Below are 13,545 nucleotides of genomic sequence, written 5' to 3' on the forward strand. Positions count from 1 at the left end.
GTGTCTGGCAATGACCCTTTGGGACTTCTTGGTTGTGACGATGGGCCCTCTGCTACAGGTAATAGGGCCGAAGGTCTGCGGGAACATCTCTTCCTGAGCTCCTGGACCCTATCGCCAGGGGCTACTGAACACTCCCCAACTACTGGGGTTGGTGGATCTCAACCTCTGTGCCTGGGGAAACTCACAGGCAACCCCAGGCTTCTCTTGGGCCTGACTCGTACCAGCTGTCATATGTTAAAGCAGCTGGCTTCTGATCTGAAGACTATTGCTAGTCTTCTGCTGTGGTACGCTCACTTCCTGACCGGTTAAGGCACGGCACCTCCTGCGATACCTGCAGGATTTGGCAACAGACTAAGATGGTCTGCCCCAACTGCCTTATGGATCCAGATGGATCTGGCTGGCTCACGGGATTTCCCCAGCAATCTGCATGACTTGGTCAACCTGGAATATGGAGGTGACCACAGCCTCTAAGCAGCCACACTGGGCTTGCTGATCCTGGGACGCACGTGCCAGTCGAGGATGACCCAAAGCCAATCCGAGGGAATGCTGACAAGCATAGATATTCAAGTCTACACAGTGCAGTAAGGGTGGGGAAGCGTTGATACTTCTCTGCCATCAGTGCGGCAACAGGCGGCTTTCTAGTGGCCTTGTTTAAAGATGCCCTGTCCCTGTGGAGAGGGGTGAGGAAGATGATCCGCCAACGGGTGCGCAATGTTGAGCTGATACAAAGGCTCATATTCACTCAAGTCTGGATTCTGCAGAGGTGGGGCTAAAGGAGGTAACTGGAGTGCCTTGCCATGTTAGCTGGGACTCATCTCCATTTGTGTACTACAAGGAAGCTCCACCCCACATGGGCTGGACCCATGCCCCTCCTGACTGGATAAGGCAGTGGGGGGGGGGGTTGATTGGCTGGATCCATGAGTTTATTAATGCCTCCTTGGGAGAAGCAAGTGTGCCAGCTCGCTTAAAGGAGGTGGCAGCGCACTTGTCCTGACCAGACCGTCCCTGGATTCAGCCACGCTCGACAATTTCTGTCCCGTCTCTACCCCTCCTTGTTTTGCATCAGATGGTTGAGAAAGGGGGGGGGGTGTCAGCTATAGAGCACCCTAGATGATGATGATAATTTATTAGACTTGCTTTGTTTAATAATAAATCTGTTAATAAAGATACATTTCATGTTTTATTAAACTTGTCATTTATTAAAGAAAAGATAAAGCAGACGAGGGTTCAGGCCTGAACACAACCATCCAGTTAGACCTCTCTACTCTGGGCCAACCCGAAGATGTGGAGGGTCTCGAACTGGTGCCTGGAGGCCGGGGGAGTCTGGATGGGATGAAACCAACCCCTGGAGTTCAGCTGGCAACTTCCCTAAGGTCTTTCGGGGGGGCTATTAAAATAGTAGCATTTCTCAGAGCCTCTGACCCGTAAATAGTTGCCAACAGGATTTGACACCAATGGACATTTAAACTGACTCGTGGCTGAATTTGCTTTTATTGTTCGTTGCGCTTTACGGAGGAGTCTTTTGGAACGTGATAGTATAAAATACTGATACATAAATAGAATAAATCCCACTGCAACTGCCCAAATGTTCCTCAGCCAAAGTTTCCCAAAGTATTGGAATACCTAGTTAATATTCTGACTTGTGAAGTGGAATCATTTTAGCCAGAATTCCCCTGGGTGCAACTTTATTGCCAGAAGTTGTATGGTAATAACAGCATGCTGCTTCTGCCTCTGCCTCTCAACTAGCTGGGTACATGTAGATAAACAATTCTAGTGAGTTTCCTTGGATTTTGGCATTTTGCAGGTGTTACTTTGCTATAGCCTAGGACTGCGCAACAGTGTCAACGACAGCAAGGCAAAAACAGCTCCCCTCCCCAGCTTCTATAAACCACTGGCCTGGTTTACCTACTAACAGCACTAAGCGATAACTAAGGGCTCTGAGGATGAGTCTGGGAGGCCTACAGGCTTGCCTCCGCCTCGTCTTCTTTCCCTTTCCTTGGCAGGGGATGGGAAGCTCTACTCCTTACTTTAAACAACTACTATACTCAAGCCATGTTTGGCTTAAATTAAGATTGAAACAAACCAGGGTTAAACAGCAATTCCAGCTTGTTCTGATAAGCCGCTGCATAAACCTGGCCGTTCACACTTTCCAGCTCCTGAATCAAGCTTCGTTTGAAGGATGGGAACGCGGGCTGAGCGAGCTCAAGGCCGGCCAGCTGGTTGCGCTCCTGCTCGGCATTCTGCGAGAACGAGGACTGTCCTCTTCCTGCCAAGTGATCCAGACATTGACACTCACCATCCACTGCATGCAGATCTCTGTGCTCTTGGAAGCAACTGTAGTATTTGTACTTCTTCCCACAAATGTCACACGTGTACCTAAAGTTATCTGTGGGGAGGAAAGAGCACAAAGTTCGAGAAACTCCAAGGAGAACCAAGGGCTTCCCCAAGGAGCCCCCATTCACAGACCCTCTAAGAGCCTCTGTACTTTCAACCAACACGCTCGTCTGTTGCTCTCCGGTCTTAGTATACCTCAACCCCAACAAATGCCACCAGTTCTAATCTGGAGCAAGGACTGGCATTGTCTCAGGGGCTCAAAATCATTTATGGATTTTAAAACTCTTGACCCCAAGGAATTTTGGAGGAGAGAAAATCCATCCTCCAAATCATGGAAAACAGTATTTTTCTTGTTCTGATATTTTTTGGGGAGAGGGGGCACAGTGGTAGAGTCACTGAAGTTCTTTCCCCCCCGTCCTTGTGGTGATAACCATCCCTAATCGTACCCAGATGAAAAGAGGATCAGAAGCAAGGAAAACTAGCCCACTGGTCCTATGTTATCCTGATTACTGACAGGGTTGTTTCCTTCCTTCGTTGAAGTATTTTTCCAACACAGAAAACAATTTAGCAAAAAATACAAAACAGAGAGATCAAGCAGTGGAAAAGAAGGCCAGCGTGGACACAAGACAAGAAAAAGAAAAACACAAAGCCGCCAAACTATGGCGCCTCTTCTTCACTAGCACACAGTGCCACAGCAGAGCGGCTGCATTTCACGCAGACCAGCTGGCAGCAAAGGGGGCTTTCCCAACTGGCCCCTCGAGGGTGCTCTGCAATAGACTGGCGACAGCCGACCTCTGTTGCTTCACGTCAGCTTTTGGTCCATCTAGCCCACACTGTGGACCCTGACTGGCAGCAGCTCTCGGGTATCCTGGGCAAAACGAGGCCTTCCCTTTCCTCTTCCAGAAATCAGAACTGGAACCTTTTGCTTGCAAAGCATCACCTCCACCTCCACTCCACATATTCAAGAAGCGCACTTGTACTTACTTCCAGGGGAGGCTCCTTCGCCTGATGCAGCTTCTGTGTCTAAGCGAAGAGAAAGCCCAAGATGAAGAACCGCACTGGAAAGGTATGCCTAGGAATAAGCGCCCTCCCATTCTCGTCCTTGTTTGCAAGCTTGAGGCCCAAAGGCCTCCTTCCCTCCCAGATCCGATGCCAAAGGGACTTGTCTGTCTGGGATAAATTGGCCTCAAGATCCCCATCTCATGCAGGGAGAGCCCCTCCCTTGACAGCCAAGTTCTGAGGGTGCGCTGGTTTCCTTGGCAGGGCCTGGAGAGGCAACATCCGAATCCCCTCCCTTCGTGAGGAGGCAAAATTATGCAAAACGGGCCACGTAAATCTACGTCATTGATTTGGCTCATGAAAGTGGTAGAGCCGCACGTCCCGTTGCAATATTTCAACTTTTAGGATGTACTGTGTGTGTGGTGGGGGGGGGGGCTTTCTGTCCTTAGTGGCGTTTAATATTCTGCAGTGAAGCAGGAAGCCAAGAAAAGAGAAGCCACGCTAATGAGAAGGTCCTTAAGCACGAAGGCTTCTCCCCTCTACCTGTCAAAGGGGTTCTGCGTTCCCATCAGTGCTGGAGGCTCATCTAAGTAAATACTGACTTGATGCTGGAGAAGGAGGTTGATCAGTGGAAGAGAACAGACCGACAGCAATTCCTGTAGCTTGCTCTTTGCAGCCCTTGATCCAATTTAAATCTCTCTGTGAGCATACACTGTATGGCTTAATTTAATTGAAGGTGCCTCACATCTTCAGCATTCTGTCTTAAAACTGCTACACGATCAATAAGGTGGGGCTTTTCTGCTATGCCCAGCATTTTCTCCTTCCTCCCCCCATGGTTACTTCATTCAGTATCCTGATTGGACATAAATTCACTAATCTGTAACATATTTCTCTGATTTGTCTACAAAACATTAAATGGGCTGTGGCATTTGAGCACTGATGTGACTGGAGGAAATCCTGGGAACCCCAATTTATGAATGCAAATACTATCTCAAGAACACTTCAGGGGACTAATGCCCTCCCACCCACGTTTCTTAATTATAGTGCACAAGAGATCAATACCTCTGTGTGCTCGAACGTGGGTCTGGAAACAATTGTAGTACTTATATTTCTTTCCACATATTCCACACTCATATGACCCTGAAAAAAAAATCAGACAGACCTATTAGAGCAGCTGTAAACAGAGACAGAACTCTCTCTCTACCAGAGCACTCAAACCTAAATCATATTTAAAGTGATGGCGTTTGGATGAAATACATAATGTCAAGTCTCAAGAACCAGCTTCCTCCTCCTGGCACCCTCCAGAAGCAGAGCACAATTTCCATCATCTCCAGACCAGCCTCAGGAGGTCCATCTTTGCTTCACCTTCAAGACTTCTGGTGTATAGATCCAAAGAGCAGATAAATTCACAATCCCCCTGCCAGGTTGAAACTGAGGTGGATCCTAAGTCATGTAGAATACCCTCTTGTAGGCTTTATTTCCTAAGGAATTATGCATTTATCCCCTGCCCTTTCAGAGTAAAGTATTTTTAAGACAACCCCAAGGATATAATACAATACTATAAACACAGCATGCAAAAGGGCTACAATGACCACATCCAGCCCAAAGCCCAACTCTGCCATCCTAGCAGTTCTCACTGGGATCCACACGAGAAGCACATCGCTGGCTGTGAAGGGCAAAGGCTGCCGTTCAAATCCTGAGGACTTGAGCCACGCAAGCAGCACATCAACACTTGCAGATGTTTCTCCTGGTGGATCACACACCCAACTGCTCTGATTCCCCTCCTCTGCCTCCATTTCCAAACAGTCTTTAAGCACAGCCCTACTCAAATAGCATGAAGTTCAAACTGCCTGCTTATTTACTGAGGCTGTCTTAGATTGATACCCTGTCTTTCCTCCACAAACTCAAGGCAATGTATACCACACTTACTCCTCCAGCTTTTCCCCACAACAGCCTTGTGAGGCAGGATGGGCTGAGAGGAAATCCCCCAGGGAGCTTCCGGGGTTCCCTGGTTCTAGTCTAACACCTTATCCACCACGCACTGCTGTTTAAAAAAAAAAAATTCCCCCTTTCTGGCTTTCAGCTGAAAAAGTGGGATAGCCAAGTGTTTCTGTAACTAGAGGTTTTATTATTTGCTGTTTTCATACTGTAAGCGGCCCTGGGAAAAAGCCTGAACCACCCTGTAAGCTGGGTTTTTCTGGGAGCTGGCTTGGAAAGGCCTGGCCCAAAGTAACAAGAGTTGACTTGGGGGCCCTCGCTCAGAGGAGGAGAGGTGTCATGATATGAAAAGAAAAGACGAAGCAGAAGGCCAGGGCACAAAGAGGCAAGCAGCTAACGGAAGGAAGCTGGAGAAGAGGAGAATGGCTGAAGTAAAAAAAACCTCTCCGGTTGTGGGTTCCCATCTCTGAAGGCTTTCAAGAAAGGACGGGAGGAACTCTTCTGGGCTAGATTTACCAAATTCCCAAGGCTATTAGTTTTAAATGCCAAGAACTGTCTTCTGGATCAATCTCAACTCTAGCATTATACTGTCCACACAAACACACCAGCAAGCCAGAAAGAGAACAGATTGTCCAAGATAGACTGCTTCTGAACATGAAGGATGATCTACCCACGCAGGACAACACGCTGCTGGTCTTGCTCTGCCTGAAACTGTCCTGTTACTTAATGACATTAAGGAGTCCTCTGATCCAACTCTTGGCCATAGGCACCCGGAAAAGAATCGGCACCTTGTTTTCCAGAGTGGTTGATCGTTACCTCTGGAGGCTCACAAGTATCTTGTGTCAATGAAATCCACATGTTAATGATGTAAAAGAGCATTTCTTTTGCTCTTTGGGGCACCCGGGTTCGGAGGAAGCCCACGGGAGAGCCAGGAGCTCCTCTCCTGTTCACTGGTGCGATGCTGATGCTTTGAAGAGCTCTCCACCCGTTCCTGAGTCTCCCGGAGACAGCGCGAGACACCAAGAGAAAAGCAGTGCCCGCGTCTGCAGCTGCCTTCATCACCCAGAAATTCCCCTGGCTTTAGGAAAGAGAAGCTGCTAAATTCTTCGCTCCTGGCCATTTGCCCACACAAGTTCCTTCACACACACTCCCACCTCCTTGTGTTTGTTTATTTTTTCTCCTCCAGAAGGGAACTGGAGGTCAGGGAGTGATTTTCAAGGGACTCATGGAGGAAAGCCTCCTCTGTAACCGCCCTGCATCTTCTCCTCACTCCTGAATGCACCCGCAACTGCTTCCCTGGAGACAAGACAACTGCTGTGGGGGAAAAGACTCAGGGAACAACAGGGAAGGTGCAAGTGCACTCCCACGGAGGAATATTCTTATATAACCACTAATGAAGGGCACACTTGGAACTACAAAGAAACCAACGTCCATCTAAGCCAGCATTCTGGAGCGCCCGGGCCTGAACAGGAGCACTTGAGAAGATCCCAAGCAGGGCAGAAAACAAGAACTCTTGTTAAGTCTTGTTCCGAACTAGCTGGTACTTCAAGGATGCTCCTGTGAGGTAGCCTAGGGCCATTAAGACCAGCAGCTACCAAGGGCCCTACCAGCCATCAGTTTAGTCAGTCTCTTTTTAAAGTGTCCCAACAGTTGCTAATCAGCATATCTGGAATCAATAAATTCCAGAGTTTGTGTGTTAGATAAAAAGTTATCTCTTTTATTGTTCCTGACTTGTCTTGTGTTAATAGATGACCTTGAATTCTAACATGGTCAGAAAGGGAGAGAAACTTTATTTTCTGCATCACGCAAGGTTTCATATGCCTCTAACGTGTCCCCATTGCCTCAGACTACAGGATTACATAATATTAGTTTCCCCCAAAGTGTGCCATCCTCCTCTTCCTCTCAGATAGCAAGGAATGCCTCTTTTGAGACGATGCCTGCTGTGACTTTCGCTGGAAAGGAAACGTATTTTCTCCCCACTTAAAAACCATTTTAAGGCAAACACAGACAATGCAGTTTAACTGATTATTGATCAGATCTCATTTGACTGATTATTTTCTTAACCTGGAAACCGCAGTTACTCCACCAGCATGCAGGGCCTGCCCTGTTCTTTCCAAACTGTTTCTCTACACACTTATTACCTGAACTACACTCAATCAAGAGACCCATTGGGCCTCAACCTCATGCCAACCCAGCCACCAAACTCAAGAGCCCCTGCCCCCCGCCATCTCAATGGACCCCAACCCATCCCTGGCAAGAAAAGGTTAAGCCAATGGACCACCGACCTAGCTTACCGAGAGTCTGCTGGTTGCGGACCCCACCAATCACCACACAAATTTCTGCAGGCACCTCGGCCACCCCACCACCTTTCAAGTTCTTCTTCGGCTCTTTTGGGTCATCCTGCCAGATCACCTCCTGAATATAGTCATCTGGGACTTCTGTCTTCACCTTCACTTCAGTCATTGCTGCGGCATCTTCATTAGGTGATGCTTGAGGCATGGCTGAATCGCAACCTTCTGCTTTCATAATTTTCTGGGTCCTCTTCAAGCGCTCTCTTGGGTGAGGAGAGAGAAAACAGAGCTCTAAGCCTCAAAGAGCTGATTACCACAAATTGAAGTAACTCAAGGAAGCATCATCTATTCAGACGGTCTGAAGCTTAGGGCCACGTGACTTTTTACTCTACACGCCCCTGAATTATGAACAAGTTAAATGCCTCCACAGATCTGTTTTGTTTTTGTTTTATTTTAAAAATGGTTTTGTATGCCAGACAAATGGTTCGTCATTGCGTTTAGTAACTAAAAACTTCTGAATGCACTCCGGATTGACTCACTTGGAACTGTCCACCCGTTCCGTAACTCTAGGACTCACAGCCATGGACTACAGAAAAGGAACAGTCTCTCGACTGCCTCTTCTGCAAAATGTAAGGAGGGCTCTACTGTCCCCACGTGGGCTCGGTTTGTGCTGGTAGGAAAAGCCACAAGTCCTCAGCTCCAATGGAAACAGTGTAATACTTCATCAGAGTACTGGACCCCCATCAAGACATTCGGTGTGCTAAAGGTTTACCTGAGGCAACAAAACTACGTGAAAAAATTCAGCTTGCAAATTGACCATAAATACAGTTTTGTTTAAGTGCAGAACCCCACAAGCATGAAATCCATTTGGTGTTAGGAGGACTGCAAGAGGGTACACCTATTCATCAGCCACGGGTTTGCTGAAAAATATTCTATGTAAGAGCTGACAAAAATGGCAGGTTGTAGCCCACATTTCTAGGACTACCCCTCTGATCAACCAATGATGCTACCTGGGAAGGAAACACTTCTTCTTATAAAATGGAATTACAGTCTGGAGTTTTCATCCCCAAGGGTTGGCAGCTACCAACTTCAAAATATTCTAGGGCTCGATACATTCAAGGAGAAAGAAGAGAACTCTTCATGGGTATTAGACAAGTTTGTCTGAGCCGCTACGTTCAAACAGCCTACCTCTGAATACTATCTGCTTGGGATACAGGGAATGATGAAGGGAGGAGGGCTGAAGACTGCTTATAGACCACTAATAACTCATCACGTGAACAGGAATTCAGGTACGTCCCTTCCCATATCCCTTTCCAACTATCAAAGGAAACAGGAACAAGATCAGTCAGGACCTTGCCCTAACCCAACTCTTTCGCGTACGTGACTTTTTATCGCTGTACTGAAGTTCTTACTTAAGGCAGTGTTACCAGAAGGGGCTGAATTTGAAGGAGAGAAAAAGGAAAACTGAGAACTTGCTCCTACATCTATCTGTAGCCAGGAAGGGGGAGACAATCTTTAAACGCCAGCCAACAACTGGAGCTGGCAGGCTGGACAGCTGGGAAAGGCGCAGGCAGGCATCTCTAGGAAAGGACCACCGTGCGTGGCAAACCCTCCTTCCCGAGCAGACGCCTTCAGGCCCAGGCCTTTGCAGGGGCCCCAAGCGTGGCTGGAAAGCCTTGCTCGCAACCTTGGCAAGGTGACGGAATACTTTATTATACGAATACCAAAATCAGCTCCTTAGGACCACACCCCACTCCCCTCCGAGAGGGGGCATCCCATTATAAGACGACGTTTCTTCCAGCTAGGAATAACGTGTTGCACAATTTTCAAAAGGCAACCAAATCGACACACGCCTTGAGGAGTCCAGGATTTCATGCAAATCTCACCCAGAGTGAGGCAAAAAGGGCTTTACAGATCTCCTACAAGGAAAGTTGCCTCAGTGTTTTATTAATTTAATAACAAGCGCTATTCTCCTCTTCAGCAGCTCACAGTACTGTTGGATGCGCAACAACTTAATTCTAAAGAATTACCAAACATTTCGAAAAACACCGAGCTGGGCAGAGAACTGCAACCAAGATGGTTTTGATGGCTAAAAGCAAATTATTTTCCCCTTTTCATGTTTCAGATGCCGAAAGGGACAAAAGATACTGTAAAGTGGAGAACGAGCAGCAAGGAAAAAAGCAGGGGGAGAAAGAGGGAAGCATCAGGGAGGCTGGCTCAGAGGCAGAAATAATCTTTCAAATGTTTAAATCAGCTTTGAAAGTTCGCCATCTCTCGAAGAGGAAACCCTTCTCCTCCAGTCATCTTTTGGGGCAGGACGAAGCCACACGACTCGGAGCGCGCTCCAATCCAGGCCCTACGGCAGCCAAGCTCTCTGGAGAGAGGGGCCCGGGGTCCAACCAGAAGCTAACAGGCCCGGCACAGCTGGTCGCGAGCTTCAGCCAGAGTCAGAACCAGATCGAAACAGAGTACAGGACAAATGACAACTCCAAGATCCAACATTTCCAATGGCAGTTGCGCTAGTTGAGGCCTGAAGTCGCACGGTGCTCCTGAGGTTGACCTACCTGCCCACAGAGGCTCTTGTCCCAACATTGCTGCTGCTGCTGCTGCCGCCGCCGCCCTCAACCTAGAAGAGAAGCAGGATGAGAGGAACCAAGGTCAGGTCCTGGAGAGGACTCGGCAAAGGACACAAAGCGCACATCGGAAATGATTACGCCCGGGCACAAATTAACGTCCTCCCGAAGCAGCGGCCTTCCGTGACACGGCCCCGTGGTCCCGAGGAAAAGCCGAGCGCTCGTCAGCAGGAGGTGGAGACGCAGCCAGGATGCCCCCGACCCAGAAGGGTCACTGAGTCTCAAGCCTGACAGCCCCCCATCACACATTTCTCCAGTCGTCTTCTCAATCCACCCAAGCTCGTGGCCACCACCACGTCACAATGAATGGCAATGAATTCTGCAGATTAGTTTTGTGCTGCGCAAAGAAGCGTTTCCGTTTACTTGCTTTCGATCTCTTTCCAATCGGTTGCCGAAAGGAAGAGGAGGGGATCCAGTGGTGACGACACCTGATGAAATCAGAGCATGTGCTGCTTCCCCCCCAACCGGCCAGCCAAAGAGAAGCTCCCTGCTACTGCTGTGGGGTGCGGAGGAAGGAAGAACCAGAGCGGCGACCACGGCTCACGGTGGCGCTGCATAAAAGGGGGGGGTGAGATAAGTGGACAGAACCGCCACATCCCTTGTGGAAAGAGAGAAAGTGTGCAAGGACCTCACAGCTGTTTTCTCCGCCCTCCTGCCTCACTGGCTGATTTCAGAAAAGCAAGAAAGGCCCCTCGTCTAGTTCTGCTGTGACTCCTGCCATCAATTACATCCAGATATACAACCCCAAAGTATGCAAAGGGTCAGCACCGGGATGGGAGACCACTAGGGAACACCAAGATTACTTTGGGAAACTTTGAAAATTAACCACTTCTGCACTGCTGCCAAGAAAGCCGTGCCTCTGAGCTCTGCCGGGAGACATTACACCTTTTTGTGCCAGGGTTCCTGAGGCAACCAGTGAAGGGCAGGAACTTCCAGCCCCAAGCAAGAGGTTGCCCGCAGCGGGAGTGCTCTTTAGGTACCGCGGCAGATGAACAGGGCAGGATGGTACCCAGCGGCTCTAAGCACAAGGCTCTGGGGCCCGCGTCGTGCAGCCGCATCAGGCCAAGGAGGCAGGGGGCCAAGGAGAGGATCCCCGCGACCTTCAAAGGTGGGAAGGGAGATGACAGGGAGAGCCACCCAGTCACACAAGTTCCCCTGTAGCCTCTGAAATTTTACAGAGCGCTGCCCACCTCTCACAGAGCCATCTGGACAAAGCACAAGGGCTAGAAACCAGAAAACAGAAGAAAATCGTGTCACAAGGAAAAATTCTGTGCAGAAAAATTTCAGTATTTCTGGAACAGAATAATTTGTACGTGGAAGCATACCTCCCATCAACGGTAGAAATCTGTGAATGCACCATTATAATCAGTAGAATCGTCGGCTCCCCCCTCCAAATTGGCCACGCTCCCTGGAATTCAGAAAGTCCAAACCGCTCCTTAAATACTGACTCCCTGATAAAACTGCAGTTTCAAATACTTGTAATTTAAAATTCCCCCTGCCTTTTTAAGAATAAAAATTATGAGGCATTTAAAAAAAAATCTGAAAGAGGTTTTCCTCAAAAACAGTATTATTTCAAACCTTGAACCCCACCCCTATGAATCTGCACAATCGTACATTAGAAGAGACTGGCTGCATTTCACGGGGGGGGGGGACATCTATGGCAGAAACAGGCCATTTTAGAGGTTGTGGGGAGAGTGAGTTCGATAAAATAACCCCCTTTTTAATTTAAATGCTAATGCACTGAATTAAAATTTAATAACTGAGGAAATTGAAAAGCCAAGCAGGAATATTGGAAATAAATCCAAGCAGAAACAGCTAAAATTAAAAATTCTAGAGAGTAGGAGGACAGAAGCTAAGCTGTCTTATACAATTATATTTTTTTCCAGAACAATGTAGGGGAAGGGACGCTATCTACGGCCAGCCTTGGGCAGTAAATTGAAAGCTGGGTGATTTATTGTTTAATTTTCCTAAGGGGAAAAAGGTTCTCTTTCATGCTAAAATATTTCATAAATTTCCACCTGGCATAAATTCTTAATTTAAAAGTTATGTAGGTCACGTTCAGTGCATCAGCACAATTCTGAAATCTTACAGAAATACCCACAGCAGAAAGAAAGAAAATTACAATTCTAGGTATTACTTTTAATTCCTTTATGAAGAATGTTGCAAGCAGAGATTTCTCATTTACAGAGCAACGAAAGCTGGAAGTGGTAAAAACAAACCACTTGTAATGAAAATGTTTTTTCATAATATAAAAAGTTCTCCCCATTAAACAGATTTGCCTTTCAGAATGTCCCCGTTAAGATAAATCGCAAGGGCTGAGCCACAGCAGCCACCCCCACGCGAGCCACTTGTGCAATCCCTGACCTGCTCGCTCGTTAAGCCACAGAAACCGCCCCTCGGCCTCTCCAACGCACGGCAATCCACCAAAACTAAGGGATGTCTCAGGCTTTCTCAAAGAAAAAACAGGGCTTCTCTTCTGCCCGAGCCACCAGGACGTTCTGGGCAAAACCGGGACTGTGTCCGAAAATGAAGCCATACAAGCTGGTGAGCGCAGAGGTCAAGGCGCCGGACTGGGGCTACTGAGAGTCACTGAGGTTCAAGCCCACCCGCGGTGAACGCTCCCTGGATGACTCTGAACCAGAAGCTCTCCCAGTCATCCCACCTGGGAGGCCTGGAGGAGGAGGAGGAGGAGGAGATGAAGAAAGGCTGAACAGAAATCTGACAAAGGCAGATGGAACCAGCAAAGGCCACGATACAATCCCAGCGCGTAAAGCTGCCACCGATACCATGGCTACCTTTCCCGCTACACACGCATATCTAGCAAAGCCCGGGTGACTGCGGATTTCCTCCGCTTCGGGCGATCGATACGTGGACATCTTCCACAAAATTGTCAACCGCCAGCCTTCGTCCCTTTCATTCAGCCCCACTATCGCCAGTTTCCTTCTCTGGACTTCTTGATGAATTACAGGGAAGCTGCCAAGAGCTTCTGCCACAGGAAATCTTTCAACTATTAATGCTGGAGTTCTTAACTTTCCGCTGATGCTTAATAACGTTTTAACTGCTAATTTATTATGATGATTGCACCTTTTTATAAAGCTTAGGTGGAAGATCCTGTTCTGCTCTTACTCTAAGCCACTCTGCTTCTGCACTGGAGTGACGTAGCGCTGTGGCGCGCAGCAGCAGAACGCCTTCTCCAGACAACCCCTTCAGTGCCAGGTCATCTTCCCTAGGCTTTTTAACCCAGCCTGGAGCCTGGCCATTTTCATGATGCTCTTTTAAACTATGTCATCTTAATGTCTGAGATTTAATATACTTCTATTATGCACCATGATTGTTTGCAAGTTGCAGAG

General features: G+C 48.0%; 1 protein-coding gene across 1 annotated transcript in view; it reads right to left on the minus strand.

Annotated features, from left to right (window-relative positions):
- Positions 1 to 13,545, minus strand: part of ZNF618 (zinc finger protein 618) — a 65,641-nt gene that overhangs the window by 24,655 nt on the left and 27,441 nt on the right. The window contains exons 2-6 of the mRNA XM_088146755.1: positions 10,127 to 10,188; positions 7,566 to 7,825; positions 4,396 to 4,473; positions 3,319 to 3,357; positions 2,297 to 2,386 (exon numbers count right to left, since the gene is read on the minus strand). Coding sequence (XP_088002881.1) covers positions 2,297 to 2,386; positions 3,319 to 3,357; positions 4,396 to 4,473; positions 7,566 to 7,825; positions 10,127 to 10,188 — 529 coding nt within the window. The remainder of the gene's footprint in view (positions 1 to 2,296; positions 2,387 to 3,318; positions 3,358 to 4,395; positions 4,474 to 7,565; positions 7,826 to 10,126; positions 10,189 to 13,545) is intronic.

Source organism: Python bivittatus, unplaced genomic scaffold (genome assembly GCF_059951505.1).
Source record: "Python bivittatus isolate LINGU-HERP-01145 unplaced genomic scaffold, Pbiv_v1 ctg000160_np1212, whole genome shotgun sequence".
NCBI lineage: Eukaryota > Metazoa > Chordata > Lepidosauria > Squamata > Pythonidae > Python > Python bivittatus.